At 40.3% G+C, this 21,325-nt stretch overlaps 1 protein-coding gene across 5 annotated transcripts; it reads right to left on the bottom strand.

The window, feature by feature from the left end:
- Window positions 1–525: 525 nt before the first annotated feature.
- wls (Wnt ligand secretion mediator) lies at window positions 526–20,062 on the bottom strand. Of its 5 annotated transcripts, none has more exons than XM_051405945.1 (13): window positions 19,790–20,062; window positions 15,310–15,582; window positions 11,751–11,875; window positions 11,139–11,300; window positions 10,813–10,949; window positions 8,222–8,390; window positions 7,176–7,295; window positions 4,201–4,298; window positions 4,001–4,064; window positions 2,882–3,025; window positions 2,651–2,734; window positions 2,380–2,533; window positions 526–1,459 (listed from the first exon to the last, which is right to left on the bottom strand). In XM_051405945.1, the coding sequence occupies exons 1-13, from the start codon at window positions 19,893–19,895 to the stop codon at window positions 1,350–1,352; spliced, it is 1,746 nt and encodes a 581-aa protein (XP_051261905.1). In that variant the 5' UTR covers window positions 19,896–20,062; the 3' UTR covers window positions 526–1,349. The 5 variants fall into 5 exon arrangements, with proteins under 5 accessions (XP_051261905.1, XP_051261896.1, XP_051261913.1 ...); XM_051405936.1 differs by having other exon boundaries at window positions 2,365–2,533; window positions 19,790–20,057; XM_051405953.1 differs by lacking the exon at window positions 19,790–20,062 and adding an exon at window positions 17,659–17,761 and having other exon boundaries at window positions 2,365–2,533.
- Window positions 20,063–21,325: the final 1,263 nt, after the last annotated feature.

The following is a 21,325-nucleotide window of genomic DNA, read 5'->3' as shown; positions in this document are numbered from 1 at the left end:
ATGTCTCTTCTTTTGTAAAGTTCATCAAACAACTTCAAATCAAAATTTAAATTGTATTATGATCATTATTATTATGGACTATTAGTTTATTGGCTGATAATGTATCTGCCCTGATAATTGTTCATCGTAAGATGTATGCAGTGGGGTTATTAGCATTTCCCTCTGAAATGTAGTGCAGTAAATGCAAAGCGCCCCACAGATTATATACTAGTAATATTATATGAAAAGTTGTATTTGCTTTATTAATACTCTAATACCTTTTGATGAAGTACTATAAATGCAAAAGAAAGTCAAGTTTGTCTCCCAAATAATTCTTATTCTGAAAGTACTTAAAAACAAAAATAACACAACTTCCTGTTCCACACTCGCTCTCTCTGGCCAGCTTGACTGATGAGAAAGTGAAAGCAGGTCTTGTTGTTCTGTTATGAGCCTTGCAGAGGCGCCCTCTCCCTACATGAGTACATGTTCATGTTCAGTACATGACTCCATCATTCAGAGAAACACTATGACAATACACAAAAGGTATTAAGTAAAAGGTTTTTTTATTTAAATTAGCATAAAAACCAAAACCAAACTAAGAACCATGTATAATGGGTTACAGTCAACTTCAAAAACATTGATAGAGCTTGATGCATATATTTTGTGAAGTTGAAAATAAGCACTTTATAAAAAATAGATATCTACATTGTAACATAATGAACGTACAATAGGCATTTCCCAAAGTGGCTATGTGGCCTGTACATTTCCCCCAATGATATAAAAAAAGATCTCCATCACTTGAAAAACTCAAATTTAACAGCAGTACTCAACATGATCTAAGTTTTATGGAGTAATATGTATGAGTGAAAGGCTCTAAGGCCTTGACTTAAGTAGAAAATAAAACAGAAATGTGGCCGACCATCTTACAAAAGACTAAGTTTCACCACATTTTGCTTTAAAACAGGAGTGTGACAGCTGCCAAATGCAACTTTCTACCACCAAGAAATGGTTCTTTACACTCAAATCTCAAAAGCATTATGCAACATGTACAAACACAACACAGTTTACATAAAGTATGAAATGTAAGAACAAAATTCTACCATGAAATGAAAAGGAGTGTTGATAAGATTCAGCCTTTAGAGATACAATTGGGAACAGGGAGGCACGTAACAAGTCACACAGCTGAGGGTTTGGTGCTGCAAGAGGACAGTAACTGTGGGACTGGTAGGTACATGCAAAGGTGGACTGTTGATCCCGTTTTAGGGCCAGGGGGTGTAAGGAGAAAAGCCTGTTTGATTACATATGCGAGGGAGGGGATCATTGGAGCAGTAGGTAGTGGAGGGGAGTCTTAAAGTCTTACAGTGTGAAATCTACTCCTGGGCCTCTTTGCCAGTCATCTTGTAGATCTCAGAGGGGCCATCAACGTGGGTGATGGTAGTCGTCAGCTGGATGTCCTCTCCACTGTTTCCTCCAGCATCTCCTGCACACACAAACATCACACATCATCAACACCAAAACTACCAGTAAAACAAAGTGAATACAAAAACATGTTACGAACGTATATCTTCTTGTTTGGGTTTTTTTGTTGTGCACATTCCTTCGTATTATTGCAGGCAATGATCCGTAACGTATCAAGTTGGTTCAGCTGAATTTCACTCACATAAATACTTTCAGCTCATTTGAAACAGAAGTGAAACTGATAAAGTAAATCAACACGCTGACTGAAACTTGGAGAGAGGCGCCCCTCCCATGAGACTGGTTGACGCACTTCAGGGAAAGCTTTCAGAACTTCAAACCCTCTTTTTCTCTCCCAGTGTCACTGACGTCAGGAGATGGATGGATGGTTTTCATTACTTCCCTGCTCTCCACCCTGCCTCCCCTCCCCTCCCCCACCCCATCTTCACTGTTCCCTTCCTTTCTGTCTGGAAGGAAGCCTGGTGTCCATTAGAATCACCCTCTTGGGCCAAAGAGACCCTTCTTTCCCCTGGGAATCTGGGTCCTTCTGAATCACCCACCACCTCCCCCTTCCCCCAAAAACAAACTTTGGATGAATAGGCAGCTTTACAGACACTTACTCCCCATCAAAATGAAGTGAGAAGTCCTGGGACACGTATGAAATTTAACCAGTAACTGTAATACAATAAGAAGGCTTATTTATGTAAAACTTATAACTGACTAATACTTATAAAATTATTAATATAATTATAGTACTATTGAGCTGGTTGCAAAAACATTTAGCTATATCTATCTTTATATTATCTATGAATTCTTTGTATAGCTTATAACCGAGACTTAACTTCTACAATGGATGAACATTTTAAATTTCATCCTCACCCACTATAAATCAATAGAGAAACTAGAAAGCTTGTAGAAATATGTAGTTACCAGTGATGCACTGACCACTCGACTGTTCGTCTCCATAGCGTTTGTGAGAAGGTGCGTAGAGGAACATGATGGCGAAGACGTAGAGGTTCCACATGCCGTAGATGCCGGTGAAGAAGGCGCTGTTTACCTGCACTGTGTGCTCTCCCCAGTGCCAGTGGCCTTCATTAACCTGGACACAGACAAAAGAAAAATACATATTTTTATAATCACTGAAATAAAAAATTTGTCCCATTAGTCCTTATTATGAAGGACATTACTTCTGTTTTCATAACATTATGGCACTCACCTGACTGATGATGAAGAAGATGACAGTCATGGCAGCGCAGGTCAGAGTGACCAGCATGAGGAACTTGAACCTAAAAATCAAACCCTAAAGGACGATAAAGAGGATAGGTAAGTAATAAAAAAAAAAAAAAAAACATAAAACATACTCTGTTCAGCAGAGGAATCCTGTACTGTCATGACCAAATGTTTTTTTATTGGCAGAAACACAAGCTTGCCAGATGAAAATACACACCTCATAATGCAGCCGTCTGGCTTTGGACATGGCAGGCAGGGACGTCCTCTTACCGCTGATGTTGCGGAAGACTTGAAAGACCATGAAGCAGAGGAAGAGGAAGTAGAGACAGGCACAGATCCCTGCCACAATTATGAATGCCATCTGAGGCAACAGCAGTCAAGGAAATCACCAAGTAACACTCTCCTTAAAGAGAGTCTGCCAGCAGAGTGGTGGTGCATACAAAGATTACCTAAATTATTTGTTCACAAATACAGACTGAACATCAGCAAGTATAGTTTGTGTGCTGGTAAGCACATTTAGCCTTATATATGACATTAAACAATATATTCCAGACTGAAAAATGAGCTAATAAGTGAGAGGAAATAGACCTGGTTCAATAAATGTAATTGTAAACATTGAAAAACTGTCATCTTATGTGCTTGTATCTACACTTTAATCAGTAACTAGAAATCGTAAAAAAGAAACACTCATTCATAAAACCTTAACAGACTTTACTGCAGTAGAAGGCACGACAGAAACATGTCAGCGGTGGACCTTATAAAGATTTGATGACCCTGGTTATAGACACTGTACCAAATGTCTTCATCAAACCGCTGAGAGTCAGGAACACTGAGCAGGCTTCTCCTTTTGATGGGACTCAGAGAAAAAGAGAAGAAAAAACTAAATAAAACAGCAGGCTGTTTGGCAGTTGTTTTTGTTCAGTGTGCTGATGAATCTTGCATTGCTCGGCTTTGCGAGCGAGACAAACAAACTGTTACACACACATAAACACATCATCTAGAGACCCTGGAAAACGCTTTCACATATGGCATTACTGAATTATTTCTCATCGTATTAGTCTAGAGATCAGTTTCCAGTTCATGCTAAAGCTAACTAGAAGAAGCTCTAATATATGTACTGGAAGAAGGAGGGCGTTCTGTCATGATAACGTGAGTATTGGTTAAGACACAGATTTGTTCCAACAAGAAGAGCAGAGGAACAACCATAAACATGATTATTGGCTGCTAAACTGAAAAACATAATTTAACCATTCACACTTTATTAGCATCATATGTATCCAACAAGTTGTTGGCTCTTTTTCTGAGACAGTCGTCAAATACAGTTGAAAAAGGATACAGCAAGCTCAGTTCCTACATCCGACGCCCAGATGCTGTAAAAGGGGTTCGTCAGCTGGACCCCTCTGGTGACGCAAAAAGAAAAACACCACATTTACACAATTCCTCTTTTTAGGTGTGTCACAACAATTCATTACAAAAATCTGGTAATATACACAGCATGTTAAGCATATAAATAGAAATAAAAAATCTCGCTCTCACCTCTCACACATGTCAAAGATAAAAAGGCAGAAGGAGCCAAACACGATAGGGCCAACCTGCTTCCAGTAGACTGAGAAACGGTTCCTCTCCATCTGGTCCTGAGAGAAAAAGGACAAAAACATTTAGAGATGGGATTATACTGTATTACATTTTGTAGATCATATATGGTCCATTATCACCAAAATCCTTCTCAATCAAAGATAGATAACATTATTTTTACTTTATGGAGCTTTCTTATGTTTCCAGGTACTGAAACCATTCAAATGGAGAAGTTGTAAAGGGGCCTTGACAACAATTAGAAGAATGGTAACAGAAAACTGACTCTCCCACACTTAAGAGCAACTAATTATAATATGCAATGGTCTCATTTGAAATGCAGCGCGGTTAAGATCCCACCACAGTGTACACACCTGACATTTACTGCAATCTGGGTTGATTGGATGAGCCAAAAATGGGTGTAAAATAAGAGGAGTATAAATACAGTCATAAACCGTGGGTCTGCTTTTATAACACATTCTTCAGTGCTGCTAATGTTAGCCATGACAACCATGAAAATACAGTGACTTTGAAGGTATTCAGCCCCTTGGAATTTCTTAATGTTTTAGGGTTTTTAAACTCTACATCAAAGCATATAAACAGCATATAGGAGTCAACTGCTGGGTAGTCGATGTCCTGTCAAACTACATAAGGACAAAAGAAAAATACCAAACAAAAAATGCACAATTATCCCTTCGATTACGTTGCCAATAATCATTTAAAAACAGAAAAGAGAACATTGCACAACTATAAATGCTTCAAGCGCTGCAATGATTAGTTGATTAATCAATTAGTTGTCAGCTATTGAATTAATTGCCAACTATTTGGATAATCGATCGTTTAAGAAACTAAAATTTATATCCATGTCTGTACAGACTCATAATATGTGAACTGAATACTTTGAGAGAATTATATATAAATAAATTAGGTATAAAGTGTATTGTTATGCTATATGGAAGTTATCACTGTACTGATTATATGTATGAGTTTAGTGAATATGCATGTTGGAACTGATTGATGAAAGATTAACATGGATGTATTGGCTGAACAGGTGCACATGTACTTGATAACTATGTAAAGATGGATTCTCATAGAATATAACTATACTAAATGCAGTGCTTTTGTTTTCTCCTGACATTTTTAGATGTGACGTCACGTGAAGATGAAAGCCCATACTGAGCTAGTTATTGTTTACTAATTGTGTGAAATCTGGAATCTGCCAATTCATTGACTTTTGAGTCAAACGTGTCACCAAATCAACATGATCACAATCTTCCCTTCTGTTCCTGAGTTTAGGTCTTAAATAATGGCCAAAAAAGTTGTTTTTTTCCAGGACATCATGATGTGACAATGAAGTTGACCTTTAACCCTAATGTCGTTATCCCATTAAACATCTGTGTGAAATGTTGTCTTAATTACCACATCACTTCTTAAGTTATGGCATAAGACATGTTTTGTGATGTCAGTGACCTTGACTTTTGACCACCAAAATCGAATCAGTTCATCCTTGAGTCCAAATGGACGTTTGTGTCATGTTTGAAGAAATTTCCTTAAGACTTTCCTGAGATAATGCATTCACAAGAATGGGATAGATGGATGGATGGATGGATGGATGAACCACCCAGAGACATAAAGCCTCCGGTCATTGCTATAGCCAGTGCAGAGGCATAAAAATGTCTGATTTCAGCTTCTCAAATGTGAGTGTGTGTGTGTGCTGTGTGAAACTTAAGGAGGTCACCTTGTTTTGTTTTTTTTACCATTTTCTGACATTTGACTGACAATTGTCTTGAGATGATGATCAAGAGATTAATTGATAATCACAATAATGGTTAATTGCAGCCCTACAAATGCACAAAAAGGACACTAGTGAGGAAGGCCATGGTAGAAACTCTGAAAGCTGAGATGAGAGAGACAGCAAACAGCAACGGTTGTCCTGGTGCTTCACCTGAATCAGTGTTGTAAAGAAACAATGTGGAAGGAGGTTCTATGGCCAGATGTGTGCCATTTTGTAGCATAAACAAATGCCACATAGCACAAAATGTATAGCCGAAGCCAATTTGCAATGCCTGTCCCTAGATGGGTTTTTCCTAAATGTCACAAAAGGTCTACTGCGCATACATGCTCTCTCTCGTGGCTTTATGAGACACCTGAATGGAACAGAGCCATCATTCACGTCATTAGTTACACCTGCTGTGAGAATTCAACATGTCAGAAGAAAATGTATGTTAGATCAAGCTTTCTTTCTATTATTGGGTGACCAAAGCAAAAACAGGACAAAGCTCAAGAGGGGATGAATACTGTAGACTGTAGTGTAACATGACATCCTTCTGTGGTTTATTAGCCAGTGGCTCTAATGACAGTAGCCAATTACTGACATCATTGTTCTACTTGTACAGAATGTAAAAGATCAGTGACTCATACTGTAGTGCAGCTGAGATTGAGAGTGAGCTCTAGTGCAATATATCCAGCAGGCAGCCTGTACAAAATGTACAGGCTATACCCATATCTCTACACTTTATAAGAGAAGAAGTGACAGCTACACTACATGTCTAAAGACTGGGTGATGAAAAGAAACTAGAGTGTACAATGAAGCATGCAGGAGTTTATCTCGGAGTGTGTGCCGGGGTGGGACCTTGAGAAAAAGCCAACAGGTTTAGAGATAATGCAAGAAAAGTGTTACTAATCGAGGCATCAATCAACACCAAGAAGCAAATTAAAATAATTTTTGCAAGTGTCACAAGAGATAAAGCCTGCAATGCAGAATACACTGCTTTCCAGAGAACTGAGTAGCAGTAAAGCGACTGACATCCTGTCTGAAGCAGAAATGGAGCTTATCAAAGAGGTTATCAAGTTAATGGTCCCTCCGTTCAGTGAGAAAAATGTCCATCTCCACGACTGCCCCAATCCAGGCCAGATAACAGATGTCACATGAGAATGACCTGTGAGTTTTTTGTGGGATGAAGGTCAGGTTCAGGGAAGATTTTGATGACTGACACACAGCTCTCACACATCTCCACTTCTCCTCTGCCCAGAACCAATGCTGTAAAGAACTGCATTTCCTGGACAGAAATGACACGAGATAAGATGGGCAAAAATATTTTTCCATAAAACATCTTTTTTTTTGTTTTTATTTTAACATTTTAACATTAACTCATAATGGCAACATTTATTTTTTTTAATTATCCGTATTTATGCCTCATTTGGTTTGACAGACAAACACATAGTATAGAAAGAGTTGCAAAAAGCAAAGACAAGTGGAGGTATTGGTGCAAAAATGCTTAGTACCTAACAAATGTATGCCTAATAAATGGGCAACCAGGAATAATTGAACTATTCATAGCTGAGTTCACACAAAGACACAGTCTGTCATAGTTCTCATGTTTTCTGTTAATGGCTTTCTCCTCTCTTCATCTTAGAGAAGAGTTTCTTTTTACATCCACTGACTCAAAACAAAACAAGAAAAGTCCAAAGGGGGTAAATACCTTTTGAAGGCACTGGATATTTGCTTTACAGATTGATGAGTGAAATGCAAAGTGATCTGCAGATATACACACCCTTATCCTCACAAAGTGCACTATGCGGGTATTATGTTTTTTAGAAGGTTGAGAAGTGGTGATTGCTGGGTGGGGCAGCTTAAATACATATGCATAATGGACACAAGCTATCTTGGTAGCTTGTATGCCAATCCACCCAACTCATGGATACTTTTCAAGGTTTTAAGATGTAAAAGTAAATATCTCAACTGCCTGTTTGGTTAAGCTACTAGTGCGCTACAGTTTTTATATTAACCAGGATTAAGGAGGAGAAAAAGACACACAGGCGCTGAAGCATTGCTCTAAGAAAGCAAGTCATTAAGTAGTCCCTGCCATAGGACTAAATACTTTCAGCACGCAATGGCTGCAAGTGAGAACGCAATTAGCGGGCAAGCCTGCAGGTCAGTCAGAAAAACATCAATCATTTAGTTAAATGGTGCCGGGTACAGTACCATGAGGTGCTCCCCGCAGAAGATGATCCAGAAGGACAGCAGCATGGAGTAGAAGATACCCTGCCTGATGTCTCCAAAAAGCAGCATCCAGGTCCAGTTGAAGCCAACAGAGAACCACTCCACTGGGATATTGATGAATGTCATAGAGATACCCAGAGCGAGAATTACCCTGAGAGAGAAAAGAAGTCTTAAAACTATAATTTTTCACCCCCACTACCAACAGTTGAGGGTTGCAGCATATTACATTTGGGATATATATTTTAAAAAAGGAACATAAATAACAGCAAAATTCCTTCAGAATTAGCAGCAATAGTAATATGTTCACAAAAGATAAATGGATGAGAAACTCCTACGTATAACCCTAAGGAAACTTTTTTTTGGCAAAAAATTCATTTTGTGTTTAAACAATGTTGGCTGATAAAATTTAGGGTCACTTTAATTGGAAGGCTTTACACCTGAATCTGGACGACATCTTTCACACAAACACAATTAGTGTAGCAAGGCTACATCTGCGTCTGCTGCAGCAGGCTCATTAGATTCTTGAGACATTATTGATTAGATTATCCATTCAGCTACAAGCACAGTGTGTCCCCACTGACCTATCCAATTCTACATAATTCACTACCTTTCCAAATAAGCCTCATTATTACAGCCAAGCTCCCTCAACCTTGAAATCCAGAATGAATTAAGCACAATCAGCCTACAGAAAGACAGAATAGAGCTCATCTGCCAAGCGTCTGAAGCAGGTCCCTGCATGTCGCCAGTAGATGAAAGGATGATCGTAAAGGGCAAAACAGAGTCTCTCTCTCTCTCTCTCTCTGTGTGTGAGAGTGAGATACAGAGAGAGGAAATAGGCAGAAGATAAAGGTCACCTGAAAACATGTGGATACAAACATTTTGGGTAATAGAAGCAAATCCACTGCAGCTTGTCAGTGATGTTAAGTAAAACCACATTTGACTGGTATGCAGGGAATGTGTCCTCAGTACCCCCATCACAGACAAGAGAGCTGGTATCTATCTGTCTGAATGTGTGTGGGGAAAGACAAAGGGCTAGGTTTGAAAACCTGTTAAGTTAATGAGGTAGAGGTCCTAAATAGACCTTTTACATGGGACATTTTGACATGTGATGGCAGGAAAAGCCCAGGTGTAACTAATAACATTAATTGTGTCTACGTTCCATTTGGTTGAGCCAGTTCCTGGATCCTGTTATTGTGCATGCTAACTCACTGACACATCATTTATGTTATTAATCCTAACTGTGCTTTTCCTGCTGTCACAATGTCTGTTGTATCTCTGCTTCTGCTGAGGACAGGACATTTTTCAGTTTACAATTTTAAGAAAAGATTCTAATGTCACAAAAATAAGATGAATTTAGTGTAATATGTCAGGGTTTCCCAATTTTATGAATAACATCACCCTGGGCCATTTTCCACATTGAGAGTTCCCACTCATATCTGTCCTCTCTGTTCAGTGGAAGTCTGAGGTTTACCATTCTGACACCTCTGTGGACTAGCATGACAAGAGACTCTGGTAAAGCTTTTACAGCATGAAAAAATCATCCGCTGTCCACAAATAGGGTACAAGTCACACTTCCTGAGACCCCGCTGGTCATTTGGGAATAAGAGCTGTGAGCTGGAAAATACAGAGGGAAGGAGAGAGGCATTGAGAGTGAGAGTGAGAGTGTGTGTGTGTGTGTGTGTGTGTGTGTGTGTGTGTGAGAGTGTGTGTGAGTGTGAGTGTGTGTGTGAGAGAGAGACAGTGTGAGTGTGAGTGTGTGCGTGCATGGGGCGTCTCAGTGAGCTGGTGTGCATGCCCTGAATGTGTGTGTATGCAGCATGTGTTGGTTGAGTGCTAGCTTGCAGATTTTGTAACGTGTTTCACGCTTCGCCAGGCGCTTCCTGTGGCTCAGAACGTTGCCTCTTACTGATCTGTCTTCCCAGCATGGCAGGGGGTTAGACAAACACTGGGCTCTCAGCATAGCTTCCACAGCATGGCGTTCAAACTATCTGCTCCAGGCAGAACTACCTGCATTGGCTGCTCTAACCTTCATGGCGTTTGGTCAAGGAATGAACACAAATATCTGCTGTCGACCTTTTTTTTTTTTTTTTTTTTTTTAAACCACGATATAGTAATATATACTCGAATAGAAAATCTGGGAAGAGGAACGTTTGAAATCTGAAACTATGTAACCCTTTCACACATTTGTTTGATTACGCCACATTATTGACAGTTTTACATGCATTCACAATGCATACAATGAGTGTGACCTGCTGATGGTCCTAGATAACATTCCTCCTCAGACACTTGATGAACAATGCCTTCTGATGTCAGTGACCTTCACTGCACAGAGTTAGCATGCCCTATTTCATCCATAGTTAATATATGCCTTCACCCAGTAGACACACTGAAGCAGAGCCTCTGCAGCGTTTAATGACACCATTACTGTAGGTCCTTGCTGTGTTTTGTCTTATCATTAATCGTGAATGTAAATCTGAATTCTTATTTTGCTCATTTTAGGATTATAGCTAGAACTATGTTGCCAAAACATATAATTTTCCAACATTAACAAACAGATATAGATGATGCCTTACTTCTCCAGCAGCACAGGAGGTCTGCTCATGAGGGTGATACGTCTCCAGTACCAGATCATGATAATGAGGATGCTGGGAGTGAGGAACGTCTTCATGGCAAACCACACTTTGGTGAAGCCTCCATTCTGATGGATGCTCTAGCAGGAGAAAGAAACACCATCAGTGTCAGATATTTGTGTTGTGTATGTTAATTTATTGGGAAACTATACACTCTAAATCACTCAATGGTCAGATAGTTGAAAAAGGACCCTTGACTACGTGGGTCAACATGAAGCAATATTCCAAAAAGACTAAAATACGAAGGTCCCAGTCAAATGCCAACTTACAACAAGACGAATGTCTTTGATTTCTCCGATCCCCACGTTAACCTTCTTACGCTCATTGACAGGCAGGCGGATGTTGAGAAGATAGTACTTATGGGCCACACTCCCGACCTCCATGAAGGGCAGCAGGTCACATTCATAGTAACGTCCCTCGTTCTCAAAGGTCTGGAAAACAGACAGCAACACACTCGTTAAAACACATTCATCTGAAGACAACAGATACTTATTAATTAAATTTAAGTGCATTTCTTTTTTCTCTTATCTACCATATTATATCTGAAGCTGCTGTAACAATTTCCCCAGTGTGGGATCAATAAAGTCTATCTTATCTTAAATTTCTTTAATACAGTAATATCAAAAAGGCACAGCCAACAGAACTCAGAGAGTTAATTACTCCCAGTAGTAAAGGTTAAACAGACTTGAAATAGCAACAAGACCTTTAAGATAAAAAAAAACTGATGACGAACTTACAGATTCACATCTGAATTTTAAACATATCAATTATTTTATCATCTGCAACAGCAATAGCATCTGTGGAAACTGATAATCCAGATATACAGACAAACAGACAAAAACCAGGTAATATTATTTTTGCAGTATACTGCATTCCCACACCTTGGAAGTAGTGAAGTTGCAGGTGAGCTTCCTATGTTCAAAAGAGTGAGCCATCTCTGTCCACTCACTGACTGTGTCGTCTCTGTAGGCCAGGCCCACATCAATGGTGGCCATCGATCCATCCTCTGAAAGGAATTACCAAAGTTAAAATTCTTTAACTATGTCAAACTTTCCAAATCAAAGTATAGTGTAATAGTATATGTGCCAAAATCATTACATCCAAAGAATTATACATAAAATGAAGAATTTCTGTCTTCAAGACGGAAGAATGCACTCATTAAAGATATTCATGTGCATCTGTATTTCAATGTTATACCTCCTCACTGCAATACTCTGCTGGCTGTTATTATCCCAGTGACGGGATAAAATTAAGTCCTGATGACAGACAGCCATGGCCTTTTAACTATAAGACCAGAAAAGTGGCAACACTACTAGCACTGACATGGAAACATTTCCCGCTACAATCTGAAAACGTACAGTTCATCATCTTAAGTGTTTCACATGCTTATATACTCTAGAGTGGTACAGCGTCAAGAAGAATAGGACATTTAAAATGCCGGACAGGCTTACTTAAGAATCTGTGTGGCAGTTCTAACTGATGTCTATCATAGGGATTATTCCGTTAAGAAGGCTGTATTTTGAAACTACACAAGGTTTTGGTTGGTATATTCTCAAAACATACATGTTTATACAAGGCCAAATCATTTGAGAGTTAATACGTGGTCCTTTCACCTGTTAACAGGATTATTTCTCAGCATGTAAACATATTCAGTGATTCAGTCTGCTCTCCATGGTGGGCCAAATCTAGGTTACTTCCTACTTGACATAAACTCCAACAGGACTTTGAGCTGGCCTCCAACAGCCCAGCCCAGAGAATCCAACAAAAACATCCAAAGCCAAGCTATTAAAACTGCATCTTTAGATCACATTACAAAGCCAAGTGTTCTCTCCTCCAGCCCTCCAGAGTACCTCTTGTACCGTTATGAAACAAGCTGGAATGAAGAGAAAGAAACCCAGTGGCCTGTGCTGTGAGAAAAAAAAAAAAACAGTAGTGGAGGGGGAGAGGGAGCCAGATGAGAACTGGCAGCCAACTGTCTCTGTAATGCCCTCCACTCTGCCATTGGTCGAGCCAGACGCCCTCCAATGTCAGCTCACTTCATGCAAACATTCCACTTCAGTCCAGCGGCCATCGCCACGGAAACTAAGCCTCCTCAACAGCTGTGTTATTGCTGGACCCTGGCCAAGGGGTGCCTGGTGCCGGGGTGGAGTGGGGCAGGTGGGTGGAGTGGTTAATAAGGGCGAAGCTCTTCTCTGGGACGCACATTGTTACACAGATAAGGTAGTCAAGGAAGAAATGGCCTTGTGTTCATTTGTCATACAGCTGCAGAGCAGAATCCGCCTACCTTTGGCACAGACAGTGTTCTGGTCAAGATCTAGACAGACGAGCAGACGCCATTTTGTTAATTATGGAAGACCTGGCTGGTTCCATTGTTTTGGGGTTTGGATTTAGCATTTGAAAATATCTGAATTCAGTATCCACTCAGTTCAGGGATTTTAAATCCTATCCGATCTGTTTACCAAATGTAATGAATTAAATTTATAATTTATTTTTTAAGAACTGATAACAAAGACTAAAAGTTTTACCTAAGAGAATAAAGTAAAGTACTTTAGCAGATTCTAATTTCTAGCACACCTTGTAGGTGTCATAAAATGTGTTTAAAGTGGCAATCCCACTTCTTCAGCACTAAGCGCATGCAGCACCTAGTGTTCAGTTTCCTAAACATCCGCCTCTTCTCACAGCAGCTTGTGTAGCTCAAAAAGATCTAAATGAGTCTGTAACAGCTGGCAGAGACCTGTCTGTGGTCCAGGCTGATTCACTGACTTGCCTTTCTGGCAGCCAGGCAGTAAACAACCCACAGCCCCCGAACACATTTCCGCTGAGGCCAAGAATGTGAGCAAGCAAATGATGCTGATGACTAGGCTATCATGGTAACAGGACTGTTTAGACAAGTCAGACCAGAAAGGTTGCGTTGTACAGAATTGCGCCACAAACTTTTTGTTTTCTACAGTATTACAAAAGCCTCTTTTACTTTTCCGTTGACTACAAATTGGACTAATGTGGATGTGTATCAAGATTTACAAACACTTCTCAGTGTAGACATGACTTTATGTTGCACAACTTGTTATAAAGCTCAAGTTGACATTAGCCTGCATAGCCATACATTGTAAGTCACAGAGCATAAGATCTAACACAGTCAAAACCTTTCCTGAACTCTACTACTGATCCAGTCACTTATTAGACTCTCGTCATCCCCTCTAATCCCTTCTTTCAGGATCCCAAGCCCCCTACCAGGATACCAAACCCTGTCTTCTCCGAGATACCAGTTATAGCCCTTCCTACATTCCTCAAATTCAAGCATTGAGATGCTGTAAGTCTCTTATTCACCGATACACTTCACAACAGTGTTGTAACACTGGGTGGAGATGCAAAATGGGAAAAGCACTGGTGGAAATTCCCTTAACAATGAAAATTGAATTGATTGTAGATATTTCCTTTTTTCCTTGGAGCTTTAGTGCCACAGTCTATAGATGTAAGTGTATTGTGTGCAACATTCTTAGTAATCTCTATTGCTGATTCATGCAATTCTGTTATTGTTTATCAGGATCCATAACAACTGGATGTTTATACAGGAACTAACAGTACCAATTACTGCTGAAATTGTTATAGAGTGAAAAAACACAAATGTTGAAATGGTGAAATCCACTAAACTGGGATAACCTTATATCCATAGTAAATAAATGTTTGCGGGTCTCAGGATTGGATGAGACATTTTATTGCTCAGAGGCAACCAATAAGAAACGGGTCCAGATTACCTCTCGCTCTCTCTTTATACCTGTCTCAAGGGTGTCTAACAAGCAGTCTAAAAAAGATCCCCATGGGTCTATAGAGAACAAACATCAGGACATCCATCATTGTTTGCTGCCTTTCAGCGTAACAGAAATCCAATCTGCTGAAGAAAAAAAACACTTCTATAGGTTCCTCCAGCATTCACCATGATGGAGTGAATACACAACACAATATCCTACCAGCATGTCTTGCAGGGAAGGTAATATAACAAACATAACAGCGAGTATTACTGGTAAAGGTGGAATGACTCTTCACTTGGATTTATGAGTGATTAGAAGTGACAATGGATGTGAATATTTCAGAGGCTAGCTGGTCACATTCAGCCTCTGCAAATATTTGCCTTCAGATTGTGAAGAAATAACAGACAAAATATTGACACAACTTGGATTAAAAAAAAGAAAAAGAAAAAACACACACAGAAAAATGTTTTGCTAAAGAACTAGCAAGGCATAGTCGATTACCCAAACTTGTACAATTTACGAAGTAATTATAAACCTTATCACCTAAATGGCTTTTGACAACATGGCATCTTACAAGCATGTGCACATTAGGTTAGGCTTTCTTCCCTCTCTGGTTCCTTGAAAACCATATCCTAGGGGAGAAACATGAGTAATGTTGTCCTTTTAAAACCAATAAAGTCTTGACTCTTACCTATCTGGTTGTACATCTTAAATGCAATGTCAAACTGCAGAATGACCACCATAAACTGAAACCAGGGGCTCATCTCCTTGTTGGGCAGAGGAATGTGGACAGCGAATACAATGTTGTTGGCCTCAATCTTCTTGGCCATGGCATCATCGAAGGTCCGGATCTTGTCACACTGGTTAGGACCCCAAGGCATGAACCATTTTGTTTCCTGTCGGTGCTTGGTTGTGTCCACACACTTTGTGGCCAAGTAGTGGACCGCCGTGGTGGGGCTGGGAGCTGGTGAGACAAATGCAAAGTGGGAGATTTTAGACCTGGTGTCATACTGATATACTGCAGCAAAGTGTTTCAAGTTCCTGCCAAGGCAAATTTCCCCTCAAACCAATAAATCACGCAAAAAGTTTGAGTAAAAATCAATAAATAAAACTTGAGCCCTCTGGATTAAACTGTGCATGGACAATATTAATATCTTAGCAACCATTAGGAACAGTCAACAGACTGGGTTTAAGCCAAATCTAGTCCAAACACTTTGGCAATTACTTTTAACAATGTTTAGAAAATGCTTGGTAGCAAGGCGCTCTCTCCCTCTGAAGTGATGGGGAGGGAAAATTCCCGAAAGCTCTCAGCCACCAATTACACTGTTTACGCATTGAGATTCATGAGCTTGACAAGACCGAGTCTCTACTCACAGGACTTTAGCTGTGCTTGGGAAAAGATCTATCATTATCATGCCGGCACAAAAACTTTGGTCTCCTATTGTGAAAGCTCAAGGTCTGATGTGAACGACATCCGAGAGGTCTGAGAGTCGAGGTGTAGCCCCAAGGCGAAGAGCTAAACTCACAGGATTTTTTAAACATCATGTAGTGGCGATGATGTCAAACATTTTGATGATCGGCCGATTTGGTCGACTGCGGGCTGGGATTTCCCCATTATTCTCTATCATCAGGTAGAACAAACAACATGAGGTCAAGTCTTTATGAGTAAAAGCACCGACATATTAAACAAAGCCTACACTACTTCAAAGAGTATTCAAGCCACTTAGTTTTATTTGAATTAAGTTACGACCACAATTCAACGGTAGATTCTCTAAGATTTGGAAGTGACACAAAAATCCATAAAGCCACAGCAGTTATTCTCAGTTGCACAAATTATTGTGATAGTGGTGGCAGTTAAATGTCCAGACTGGGTTAGGTACATAATGTTTCATCAACTATGACTGGACCCAGTGTTGGACCCAGGATGATCACACAAAGGCATAAAAAAGGTAGCACACACAGATCTGCGGGAAAAAAAAGTTTACCAATCTGAATCACATCAATTTATTTTGGCCATGTCAGAAAAATATGCAAACGTTTTAGCCTCATGGCCTTCATCAGGGCACTAAGAGCTAACAACTATGACTGGAATGAAATTATTGTTTTATGTGCAAGTTCCTACAAGCTTCATGTCAAAGCAGAAACTCTACAATAAACTGTGCATGGATCAGCTGAAACAATCAGTTAAACTAAAGAAAACAAATTGGCTTTTTTTGTCAATCTAAATTTAATTTGTCAAGCAAAAAATGTCAAACATTTGATGGTCCAAGCTTCTCAAAAGTGAATATTTGCTGCTTTTCTTCATCAAATATATAATATAGTATATAAAGTATACCCTTCCCAAATAATTCAAATAGACAAAATAATTTGACTGACTTGGATCTATTTTAGCACATTGGCCAATCTTCCAAGAGTCTACAAGTTGCAGATGCAGCAGGCAGGCACAGGGTAACTTGGTCAGTGAGAATACAGAAAATTAAACTGAATCTCAAAGCCAGGGTGGAAGATGTTAGAGCATCATTAGATAGAGTAGATAGTGTTAGAGTCTGAACTGTACACACAAAGACACAGGCACCTGGGATATGTAAAGACAAAAGGTTATTTAGTCTGAGGAAATCACCTAACCCTCAATCATACCCCATTCCTACTGTATGTAGATCTAAAAGAACATACAGCCACTTGGTTCTGTAAAAGGTCTACCTCAGAGGGCCAAAGTCCTACAGTCAAACAGACAGTTATCCTAATAGTACAACAAAACCAGTATACGAAAGTCCTCCTGTAGCCCAACCAGCCTTGTAGCCCACTAAACTTCAGTAGAATGACTTGAAGACAAATTTGCAGATACTTTCTAATTAGTCTGAGCAAATCTCCAACAAACACCAGGAGATATACCATGCCATTTGTCACATATCTAAGAAGACTCCATAAGCTGTAGTTACTGTCGAAGGTGCTTGTGGAACAGTGATGGAAATTATTACCCAGCAAAGGCGGGTGATTTTGTGTGGTGGGTGTGATCTCTGAGACATGAGCATTTACTCACAAGGGATTCTCCAAGCTAGGAAGATCCTGCAGATCACTGTGAAGGTATGTTGTTTAGCATATAACTCAATGATGTCCACCTTTGGCATCAGGCTAGCATCAGGCCAAGAAAGCCAGGATTCATGGAAGAGAAGAGGAAAATTCAGGAAAGCGACACTAAAACTTAAGAAACTGATTCTGACGAGCTAGTGACATTAAACTGGAATTATGGCTTAATTAATCAGCCTATTCATGGTTTGTGTGCATTTTATTTCCAGTATTTTACTTAATGGTTTAGATATTTACGTAATGGAATAACACAGGCAATAGGCTATGTTATTCCTTAAATATTCTAGCTCTAGTTTTATTATTATTTTACACATGCAGTTACACAGTGCCAGTTAAAACAAACTGAGTGTCTGGTAAATTTAGCAATCCACCAGCCACGGTGGGGGTGACCATGAGAGAGTTTTCAGATTTAGCACGTGAAAAAGATTAGTGACTTATCTGTGAAGACTCAGAGCTGTTATCACTGTCAAAGGGGCTTCTAGCAAGCACCAGCTCCTGAGAAGTAATACGTTTAGAGTGGATACTTTGGCATTTCCTAGTTCCCATAAACTAAAAGGTATGAATCAGACCAGTTTGTTAGTACAGAAGGACCCTGTTACTCACCTGAAAATCTGATCATATCACTTGTAACAGAGAGCTTAAAGGCCAAACACCACAAACACTTTGAGTAACAGACACTGCACCCAGTCATAAAACTGAGCCAAGGCCATCTTTAAAGGAACCTTCAAGTGTGTGTTAACAGCTGTGTAAAAATAAAAATAAAAAGCTATACACACACAGTGTGACAAAGAAGACACACCAAACTGAATTAAACCCAGTTATCTGGAACCCCTTGGAGTTCAATTATCTAGTGACCCTGTGAGTCCAGCAGCACACCGGCTCCTCCAGTCTCCATCGCAGTGTGTCCAGAATAATGGCCGTCCCCTCAGCCTGCTGACCCCATGCCGTGTCCCCGGGTTTGTCGGGAAACAAGGGGAGAAAAACCCCTTTCTACTCAATTACCCCCGCTGCCCTCGGCCACTGAGCAAACACAAAGGAATCTGGCTTCATTAAAACCATCTCAGCCAGGAACGAACCAAACAGGCTAATTTATCTCCAGTCATGTAGTGAGTGAGAGGGGACACGGAGACAGACCGACTGGTGTCTGGAGGAGGGGGGCTGTGGATGGTTTCCAGGTTCAGCCCATAGGAAAGATAGGCATCTTTCACTCAATTTCAAATGTGTGTGTGTGTTGTTCATGTGCGAGTGGGTGGATTTGAAGAAACTTGACAGCAACTCCAATACAATCCTAAAGGCAAAATGCAACTTCGACAGCTGTGTGCAATTGTGTGCTTGTTCTCTGTGCACCACTGTCTGTCTCAATGCAAATGAAACGGGAGGGAGAGAGGGGAGAGGAGGAAACATGAAGGCTATGCCTGCAAGGCGACTGGGATTTGGGGAGTAAGGGAAGGCTTCACACAGGGGGGAGAGGAAGGAGTGAAAGGAAGGTAGAGATGCTGCCTGGGGCCCCTCAAAGCAGACAGACATATCTGAGAGGAGGGAGGAGGAGGAAGAGGAGGAGGGGAGGCATAAAGGAGAGAAAGAGGGGGGAAGGAACATTCGAGTTTGGATCAAAGAGGTGAAAAAAAAAAAAAAAGACACAAAAGGTTGTATGTGAAGCGAAGATCTGAAATTAACCCACAAACTATGGTGGCCCTGTGTTGTTTTTAGCCGCAGAAATGAAGCCAGCGGCTGAGGCACGCAGGCAGCAAACACCTTGATACAAAGCAGTGATTTAGCGGAGGTGCACTCCGGCTGCTTTGGTGTCGAAGTGACTGTTTCAAAGCACCGCATTGTTTTCGGCTCGACTCGGTCAACCCTCGGCAGGTAAAACACAGCTAAAAGTTAGCTCCTGTCGTCTTTTCTTAACGTGATAACAGTGATTAACGCTGGTAAAAGAGGATTTTAACCAACTTTAAACTTTGTGCTTTTGCCGTTTAGAGCCGTTAACGTTTAAATCCCCTACAGGCACGCGCGCACAGTCAACTGTTAGCTAACAGAGAAAACAAAAAAGTAAGAGCATTAAAAAAAATGGAAAAACTCACCAATTAAACCGCCGACCATGAAGGCAAACGCCTGGAACAAAAGCAGAATAACTCCCACTATCACCAACTTTTTGGTGCTCATATTTTCAATAATAGCCCCCGCCATCGTGGAGGAAAGGTTGGAGTGAAAAATATCACACCGAGCGAGAAACTAACAATAATGTGGTGGAAAAAAAGGGGGAACGAAAACGTTGCATCAACAGCCACTAGGAAGACAAGCTGGGCCCCCTCCACCGCGCTGCTCCTGCCTTTCAACTTCGGAGGAGGAGGAAGAAAAAAAAAAAACAGGAATCACATGACCGAACAGCACTCAGCTTTATCCCCGAACAGCCTGCACAAGAGCGGGGAGAGATGTGTGGAGCGCCACCGCATTGCAATAGAGGCTGGTAATGCAGGTTACCGTGTCATTGAATGCCGGTAATAGCGTGCAGGGGCTATTTAAAGGAAGGTTTTAGAGGTCCTGTGTTATATGTTCAGTTGCTCAATAACCGTCAACACATTGTCCTTCAATGCCGATTCTTGATTGTGTGTGTCATCTGCTAAATAAGCAGAGACATTATTTTAACAGTGTTCTGCAGTTTTAGTTTGACATAGTGCACATATAAAAGTGTTGTTTTACATGTGTGAAAAGAAGAGGAGATTTAGACTTTTTCACAAATAAGTCTCACCACAAGGTCCATTTATTAACAGCTCTGGAGCTCTCTGTCTCTTCACATGATCTTCATTAACACATAGGGATCACCCAGTTGTCATAGAACTGCAGATGTTTACATTGTTCTGAGCATTTAAGACTTCTTCTGGTCCACATTGGTTCAAAAGCTGAGGTTCTGGGAACAGCAGTAGACAAAACAACCTCTCTGCAGGGTCCATTTAGTGGTTGCTTTTTAGCTTTCAGTCAAACGGCATGATCTTCATCCGTAGATTGAGTATGCCCTGTTGGAGATGCACAGTTTGTAGTTTCTATGATTGATCTCCTTATCGTGTATTTTCCCAAATCCCCCAAAAAACTAATTTTGAAAAAGCTGGAGTTGTCTCACCCCAATGAGGTTGTTTTTACATTTCCCTAAAACTGATGATGTTGAGACTGAATATTATTGTAATATTAATATTAATAATATTTTTGGCATGTTTAGATGAACTCTTTGTCTGTATGTGGTAATTCTGTCTCTTTAAAGTCCTTTTAAGTGTGTTTTAATTACACAGGTAAATGATTAAAATGCTCACTTAAACATCCTTTAAAAACTGTTGCCTGGATTGTTTTCTGTCCCTCACAGAATGGATTTAGGTCATCGGGTTTCCACAAATTACACAACGCTCAATGTCTCAATTCACAAATTTCATTGGAGGATATATAAATATCCTGGTTGTATTTCTGGCTGCTGTTTCTTCTCAGAGAAACCGGTGTGTCTGCACAGCTGTGAACTGAGCTTTCATGTCTTCTTCCTACTTAGACAGATGCTCCGAGCTGCACCAACATCCCGTCCTCTCTTCCCGAGAGAGAAACTCAGTGAGAGCTGGCTGATAAACCGTCTGACA

The sequence above is a fragment of the Dicentrarchus labrax genome, unplaced genomic scaffold (genome assembly GCF_905237075.1).
Source record: "Dicentrarchus labrax unplaced genomic scaffold, dlabrax2021, whole genome shotgun sequence".
Classification (NCBI taxonomy): Eukaryota; Metazoa; Chordata; class Actinopteri; family Moronidae; genus Dicentrarchus; species Dicentrarchus labrax.
This window is presented reverse-complemented; position numbering and strand designations above follow the sequence as displayed.

What these genes read in the sequence shown, in the direction of transcription:
- wls (XM_051405936.1), bottom strand. Translation starts at nt 19,895, where the DNA reads ATGGCGGGGGCTATTATTGAAAATATGAGCACCAAAAAGTTGGTGATA. An exon ending in CCTCCTGTGCTGCTGGAGAA is followed by an intron (nt 8,391 to 10,812) that starts GTAAGGCATCAT and finishes TTTCTCTCTCAG; the next exon opens with GGTAATTCTCGCTCTGGGTA. An exon ending in GAGTGGTCAGTGCATCACTG is followed by an intron (nt 1,460 to 2,364) that starts GTAACTACATAT and finishes TTGTGTGTGCAG; the next exon opens with GAGATGCTGGAGGAAACAGT.